This window comes from Chironomus tepperi, unplaced genomic scaffold (genome assembly GCF_022539635.2).
Source record: "Chironomus tepperi strain 1889 unplaced genomic scaffold, CSIRO-AGI_Ctep_v1 contig_172, whole genome shotgun sequence".
Taxonomy (NCBI): Eukaryota; Metazoa; Arthropoda; class Insecta; order Diptera; family Chironomidae; genus Chironomus; species Chironomus tepperi.
In genome coordinates, this window is record NW_027226294.1 from 992,559 (window position 1) to 1,001,051 (window position 8,493).

The 8,493-nt window shown below is 31.9% G+C and overlaps 1 protein-coding gene across 1 annotated transcript; it reads left to right on the forward strand.

The window, feature by feature from the left end:
- The first annotated feature begins 390 nt into the window (after window positions 1–390).
- Window positions 391–6,667, forward strand: LOC139088911 (facilitated trehalose transporter Tret1-like). The gene is made up of 6 exons (XM_070638261.1): window positions 391–686; window positions 3,601–3,741; window positions 3,903–4,212; window positions 4,352–4,396; window positions 4,469–4,478; window positions 5,391–6,667. The coding sequence occupies exons 2-6, from the start codon at window positions 3,628–3,630 to the stop codon at window positions 6,460–6,462; spliced, it is 1,551 nt and encodes a 516-aa protein (XP_070494362.1). The 5' UTR covers window positions 391–686; window positions 3,601–3,627; the 3' UTR covers window positions 6,463–6,667.
- The last annotated feature ends 1,826 nt before the right edge of the window (window positions 6,668–8,493 follow it).

Here is an 8,493-nt window from a genome sequence, read left to right on the forward strand (position 1 = left end):
TATAGTGTATTGATCTTTGAATATAGTCAAATGCTGTTGTTGTTCACTGATAAGATTAAAACTCATCCGCGCATTGATTTTGTTTTGTTGTTAGTTTTAAGCTTTAGATACAGTAAACAGTTTTGTTTCAGTTTTTTGTCAAAGAGTTGGTGCTGTATTTAGGTCATTTGAGTAGTAAAATTATGCCAGATTATTTTTTGAGAGACTTATGCAATTTTTTTCGCACCAATATGCCTACTTGGATGTTTGCAAACTATAAAGGCACTAATAATATTGATTTTCATAGTTCATGGCTGATATGTCAATATCAATAATCGAATGGCAATAAAACTGCATGAACTACATTATCAGTAATAAGAATCGCTGTGAAAAATGGAAATGATTGGCATTAATTCACACCTATATTTGCTGGTTTTTCTGTGATTTCATTCGACGTCATTTTCACACTCACTCTCTCACACCCTCTCCCTCTCCCTCTCTTTCTCTTAATCACAACTCATCAAGTTTTCTCCAATATTTATTTTTAAACGATTTACTTGCCTTATGTCGCTCAGTTTTCTTACAGTAGTTTTATAAGACGGATTGTAAACAATATGAGGAATTTATAGACTGTAAAATAATTTAAAAGACGAGATAATAATTATAAAGTTGCTTAATCCTACATATTATGTGATATATTGATAAAGGTGTGCATTAAATGTGTGTTCTATTAGTTCCAATGTAATAAAATTACGAGGAATTCCAAAAAATGTTGTCAGAAAAAAACGTAACAGTTTCACGGGCGATTTTATAAATGAACAATAATATTACGTCTTAATACTGACAAAAAAAGAAGCAAGAAAGAAAGTGAAAAGAGAATTTGAGTGTTTACCTTGTTTTTATGCTCACGTGTCTCGTCTCTGTCCTATTGTTAATTAATTTCTTCCGTTTTTTGTTGAATGCTCATCAATAAAGCCAGTGGTGGGCAACCTTTTATTTTTTGGTGGCATTCCTTAGTGGTAAGGTGACGACCAAAACCGGATACAGTATACGGATCATTTAATTAGTGTACCGCGGCACATAGGTTGATCACCACTGAATTAAGCTACACATGTGGTCACCTAGTTATTGAATAGATTATTACATGGAAATAATAATTTGTGATGGATTTGTGTTTTTGAATATGTGGGAAGTTTGTGATATAAAGACTGTCTCCATGATAAGAAAAGTGCTATCGTACAATAATTTATTTTGATAAGAATAAGTAGGATAAATCTGATAGGCCGTACTTCCCGCATAATTATCATCGATACAAATTATTTAGTCTTCTCGCGTTCATGAACTTGTGAGCATCTCACGTTCGTTTTCGTTATAATTTTTTGGTTCATCTTCATTATCATAATTTTATGGCTTGGTACCGCAATTATGTAACTTTATGCTAACATAATCCATCAAGTGCTGTAGAAAAAGAAATTTATTATTGTAAGCAAGTTAATCTTTGTTAATTAATTTACAGCATGTTACATTGTATCTGTGTATCTGATTCATTATAAGACACAATCAATCTTCATTCATGAATTTTTCAATAAAACTGTGACTGTTGTGACATATTTGTGAATCATACACTCTTTGGTGTATGCAAATTAAGTGATTTTTTGCTGCATCTTTATTGATATTATGCATATTTACATAATAAGTTAAACGAATTTCTACAAATAAAGTTTAAGGTCATTTTTGTGATCAAGAGCTTAATCCTGTTTTTGTGTTGCAATATTTACTGTTAATTTACACATGTGACTACTTACAAAATAATATTCACAATTTTATTAATAATTTCTAATTGCAATAATATTGATGGTGGCATTGAATGCCAAGTACAGCATTCCATTGAGTGTTTCATTAAAATTAGGTCAATGAACTCTAAATGAGTAATCAAATGAAGCAAAAAGATTATCTTGTGATTCTATTTTTAGAACAATAAATTTACTAGCTTAAAGCAGTGTTGTTCTAATTTTTTGAGTCACTGCATATCTTCGAGATAAGCTACGACAGAAGCTGCTCACGGAAAACTTTTTTTGACAATTCCAAAAAGTATGACCTCAAACTAGTGTCGCGGCACACAGTTTGGACAACACTGGTTCATATTCACAGTGTCACATGAATCTCCTACAATCTTTCCAAATAAAGCAGCACAAACATTTTAAGTCACGATTAATTTAGATAGTTTTAATAGTCCAAATCCATTATATTTCCTTTAAAATATATTTAAAATATAGTTAGCGCCTTCCGCGACGACTAACAGATGGCTTGCGTGCGCTTCTCGATCTGCTTTTGCTAGTTCCACGGCTGTGTGATTTGCGACTACGAAAAGCGGAACGATTACGTGGTTTCACACGTGTCTTAGCTGCTTCATTATCATTTTTATTTGATTGAGATCTTGAAGTTCTTTGACATTGAATCGGTGTAGTGAATTCAGAGCTTGAAAGAATATTTTGTGCCAATTGTGAATAATAATGAGCATCTTCACGATCTTGGATTAATGACTCGATATTAATCTCTGGTGTCAAGATTTCCAATGGTTCAGAATGAATTTCAATATTTGTAGGTTCTAGAGAATTTTCACAGTTTTGATCTGAAATTGACGAATTATAAATTTTTATAAAAATCTAACTGAAGTACTAACTACCTCCTTGAGATAGTGACTCTGCAGCACCAAAATAATATGATGCCATTTTTCTTGGAAGGTTTTTATGACTTTATGAATTACTGATGTGACACTTTGATGTATGAACATTTTTCCCCAAAAACATAATTCCAAAGACAACTTTGATTATAAAATTTACATTAAAAATTTTCAAAGTTTTCTTCGAAGCAATTCAGATCAAAAACGACTTTTTGTGGCATTCTTAGCAACGACTGATCTGGTTTTGATCTTTTCTTTGGAAACATCGCAGAAGACTTTTAAACTTAGTTTGGGCTAATGTCATATCAATCTTCAAAAGCAAAATAAGAAGTTGGTACAGTAATCTGTACGATTTGTTTTGAGTTCTTCACTGATGTTTAAAAATAAGACTAAAGTCAAGTTATTAGTGTATTCCTTAATAATACTGCTAATTCAAAATCAATACTGATTCATACAACACGACTTACTAATTAACATTCTGAAATTGTGAGGAAAAATCGTGCAGAATTGTTTTGCTACTGTATCTAAATTCTAGCTAGTTTAACAATGTAGACAGTGACTTTTAGATTCTTTTGCTTCTGCCAAAATTTAATTATCATCATTTTAGCGTCAATTAATTACTTCTCTAAACAAAGGCAATTAATCAACAGTTTGTTTAGTCTTAGTCTTCTTTCAATCTGAGAAATTCTTCTTAAGTGATTTGTTGTGAACGTTGTAGACATTTAGGGATCGTTCGGAAATTACGTAACGTTAAAAACAGTATTTTAGAATTCGGTTCCATTGTGACGATTTGTAATAAAATCTTGAATTCCGCCCCAAAATTCTCCTCCTCTATACTCTAAGAGTTACGTTATTTCCGAACAATCCCTCACTGTTAAGACATCCTTAGATAATTTAATTCCGCAAAATTATGATCTATCAATTATTTTATTCTACAGCATCAAATTTTAATAAATAGACATAATATGGTTCCAAAAGCAACTGATGGCACTGAAGTAAGACTCCAACACAACTTCATAAGTGAGAGATCTTTAAATGATGGTAAAAATGTTGATTCATTTTCACCTTTATGTAGACAGGTGAGTTGCGTATGACTTAATAATTTCGTTAAAGTTTCTGTAACTTTGCTGTGATGAAAATTGCTATTATTTAACACTGCTCAGTTGTTCCATAAACACAAACAAAATGTGTAGCTAATAATGCCCAATTATTGTAAAATTCATTGAATGTCCAATTGCAGATTTTAGCAGCATGTGCTCCGATTGCTGCAACAATTTCAGCTGGTTTTACGATTGGATACTCTGCAATATTTCTTCCACAACTTCAATCAGAATCAAGTACAATACCGGTAACATTAGAACAAGGATCATGGATTGCAAGCTTGGCAGCATTTGCAATGGCACCTGGATGTCTTCTGGGTGGTTTTATAATGCAGAAATATGGTAGAAAGTTTTCGCATTACTTTCTCTGCATTCCCACAATCATTGGATGGTTTTCAATTTATTTCGCTAAAAGTATTCCACCGATATTACTCGGGAGATTTCTGACAGGTATGTTGAGTGTTTTCCTGTACATAGAAATAAGATTTTTAAGAAGCTGAACGAGATTTATATCAAGTGAATGAGCATCTATTTAATTTTCCTTTTTTTCCACTTTTTCTTCATCTGCTGCAATTGTAATGATGTGTAGGTTTAGCAACTGGTCTGCTCGGTCCACCTGGGACTGTTTATATAGGTTGATATATTAAATTTTAAAAAAGAGAACTAATAAATTTTAAAGATTTTTCTTTTATTTCTCGATTTAAAGGTGAAACTAGGTGAGTTGATTTTGATAGCTTTATGTTAGGAACTAATTTATGGCATGCATAACACGATAAATTATTTAAATTTTCAATCATATGATTAATTGGTATGAGCGAATGACAGATTTATTGAATGTAAATTAATGTTAATGATGAGCTGGGGACGGATGATTTAAGTGACAAAATTTGTCACCTGAGTTGTCCACCCTCTGTACTGAGCTATTTTTGGTAGCTTTAAAGATTCCATTAAATTATCCAAACTGATCCAAACATTTTTAAACCCAAGCATGCCTTCAAAAGGACTAAAAGTATCTATCTAGTCAAACTTTTGATAAAGTTATGAAAATATTCTCTTTGATCATTTTTAAATGAACTAAAACTATGAAGTATATCAAAGCAATAAATCTTAATTAATTATTTTTACCTCATAAAATCTGGCAGACTTGGGTCTAAAATATAAATGCCTTTATTTGCCTTTCCAAAGGGTTGCCAATTTTATGTCACTATTCAAGCATGTCCTTTTTCTTCAATTACTCTAATTTAATATTTCTAATTCAACTTTAATAAGAAGAGCTTTCAACAGTCATGCTGAATTTTTATTTTATTAAGTAACATTTGTAGGTCAAGGTTGACACGAAATTGCACAGCAATATTAAAGAAATTTTATTAGTCTTATGGGAACCAAAAAAAGAGGAAGAAATTTTCGTGCTTCATTGTACATAAGTGAAAATGTTATGAATGACTTGAAGTTGCTGTATGAAGCACATGAACCTTTATCATATATGTAGAGCAACAAAAGCAAATCTCTTCCTCACGGACAAGCTTATTTAGAAACATTTGTACTTTTGTATTGGCATAAAATCCTTTTATGCATCCTTGTTCATTCTTATCAGTTTAGGTCTTATATAAGGCATGACTTTGGATCAGATTTATTTTTTCATTTCGTCCATTTATTTCAATTTTCTTTTCATCTCTACTTCCTTTCTGCTTTACATCATATAGCGAGCCGAAAAATCGTGGATTTTTACTTGCGACAATAACACTTTCAATGTCGTTTGGGATCCTCTTATGCCACATAATGGGAACATTTTTAGATTGGAAAACGGTAGCATTAATATCAGCCACGACTTTTCCCAGTATCATATTTATGATATTGTCATATGTACCAGAGAGTCCATCGTGGTTGCTAACACAAAATCGATTGAAAGAAGCGGAAGAAGCATTTCTATGGCTCCGAGGCACATCACCGGATGCGGCGGGGGAACTTGAGGGTCTTATAAAGAAGCATGAGATAACGAAAAAGGAAGAGGATGCAAGCAATGTTGAAAATAATTTTTTGACGAAATTAAAAATCAACATGAGAAAGCCGGAATTTTATAAGCCATTGGGCATTATCTTACTATGTTTTTTCATCATGCAATTTTCCGGTGTAAATTCTGTAGCATTTTATACAGTAAGCTTAATGAAAAATGTCACAGGACCAGGAAATGAATATTTCTCTATGATTATCATTGATACCGTTCGTGTTTTATCGTCATTTGTTGCATGTGTTTTGCTAAAAATGTGCTATCGTCGTACGCTGCTTATGATATCTGGTACTGGAACTGCTATTTGTATGATTGCTGTATCCATATGTATGTATTATAGTAAAAGTAATCTTGGAAATTCAAACATCTCGTGGCTTTCAATGATATTTTTGATTGGCTACATCTGCTTCATAAGTTGTGGACTATTTCCATTGCCATGGGTTCTTCAGGGTGAAATGTTGCAGCAGGTTACTCGCGGATTAAGCAGTGGGTTAACGTCATGTTTTAATTTTATTTGTTTCTTTATCGTTGTAAAAACATTCGTACAACTGAGCGCGGTGATGGAAACATTTGGAGTTTTTATGGTATACGCTCTCATTGCATTATTTGGAACTCTACTGCTATATATCATATTGCCTGAAACTAAAAATCGTACACTCCAGCAGATTGAGGATGGATTTAGCTCAAAATGATAAATCCTGATATGCAAAATAATTCTGTGTGAATTTCCATCTTTTTTTATTGATTCCAATTTTTTTCAACTCAAATAACTCAAATTGAAATGAAAAACCAAAAAATATCATAAATGTTCAATGGATTTATTTACTCAATTTTTTGCTATTCATAAAACTTTTTCATCTCATTTACAATTTTTTTAATTTTACCAGAACTTTTATATGTGTAATAAAGTTTTATTTTAAGTGATTGAATATTGATTTTTTTAATGAGTATTATCCAGAGTTCTATAGAATTCTAAAGGGTTTTATATAGCTTTATTCACTAGCAATTTATTTCAGATAGTTAATGAGATTGGGTTGATTGTATGTACTGTATGCTGCAGTAAATGCCTTATGTATGAATAAAGCAGTGCTCGAAGTCGAGTGCAGTCGACTAGGATTTTCCCAAAAAATATTCACTTGACTCGAACCGAATTGAGTCGAGTGCCATCATCTTTAAATACCTAAGTCGATTCGAGTCGACTCAATTTTAGTCGGGTCAAGTCGACTTAAATTCAATCATATTTGAGCTCTGGTATAAAGAATGAATTCCCAAAGTCTCAACTTTCTTGTGCCTGTATCAGCCTCTTAAGTAGCCGTCAGTGCAAGCTTGATTTAGCCTTATCGACTAAATTGAACTTCTCTTGATGGGGTCCAAACTCTTTTTTCCCAATCTCATAACCTCGTTAATTCATTCCATCAATTCAATACGTAAAGCCTTTCTATGAACTCAAACCTCATTCAAGTACATTGAATTAATAAGAAAGTTCAGATTTATTCTTTGATCTCTTTGTGAACATTGACATAAGAAATATCTCAAGTTTCAAACGTATATCTTTTGACTACTTGAAAAAAAACTTTAATGAGCCAGATCCAAGTCATTTTATGTATACCTGCTATCTCAAGCTGTTCACAAGAATGAACTTTTTTTTCCTCAGAAATTAAAAAGAAAATAAAAGCTCACAAAAATAAAATGTACTAGATGAGTATCTCGTTCTGTTCATGACGGTAAAGCAATTTTTATTCTGTCAACAAAGCACAAGCTGTAACTACTTTCTGATTAATGAAAACAGAAGCGGTGAGTGAGCTTTGAGATGATCCTTGCAGCACAATTTCTTTGTAATGCTTTATTAATTGTGTGAGTTCAAGGATATACATGAATGAATGAAAAAGGAATTGCATCACTATCACATCATTACCAAAATACTCCACATTTTTATTACATAGCCTCATTGTTTACAGAGTGTTGAGAATTGCTTTTTAAATGGATTTTTCTAATGCCTTTTAAACCGATTACTAGCTGTTATCCTGAACACAATTAAATGTTTTTTAGAGAGAACTAAACAATCATCTATGCCAATGCATTGAACATCCGGAAACAATTTACAATGAATTTTTTTTCAAGGAATTAACAAAGGAAGCTTAAGCTTGTTTCAGAGATTGAAATAAAAAAGGAACATTATTATTCTCATTATATGTAATAATCATGATAGTGCACAGCATGCATATACATAAGTGCTAATGTTAATGCAGTTTCCACAACAAAAGAATAAAGGAAATTTTCCACAATAAATGAAGAAAAATTTTCCAAATGAGTTCACTCTTTTTCATGTTTATGAACTTAACGATGTAACAACTGCTTTCTTCTTTAGAATCTGCTGACAGGGATTGATAATGCACCGTAATATTTTTTGTGAGTATGATATAATGCAAGTGGCTATATTCAATTTTTATATTTTACCATTTCTTCCGCAATTTGGTTTATGATAATGCAATCGTCTAATTCACAAGGCAGTTTATGCTACTCATAAATAGAAGCATATTATGACAGTGCATTTAGAATTTTTATTGTAATATTCTACGTGCTTTAGGCATGTTTTTGATAGATCAATAATTTGTTTTTGGCATGCTTGGCGTGCTTACGAGTGCATAGAGCACTGATTTTTATCAAAAATATTAAGTTCTGCTTCCTGCTTAAAATATGAAGCAGTTTAGATTGTCATTTGA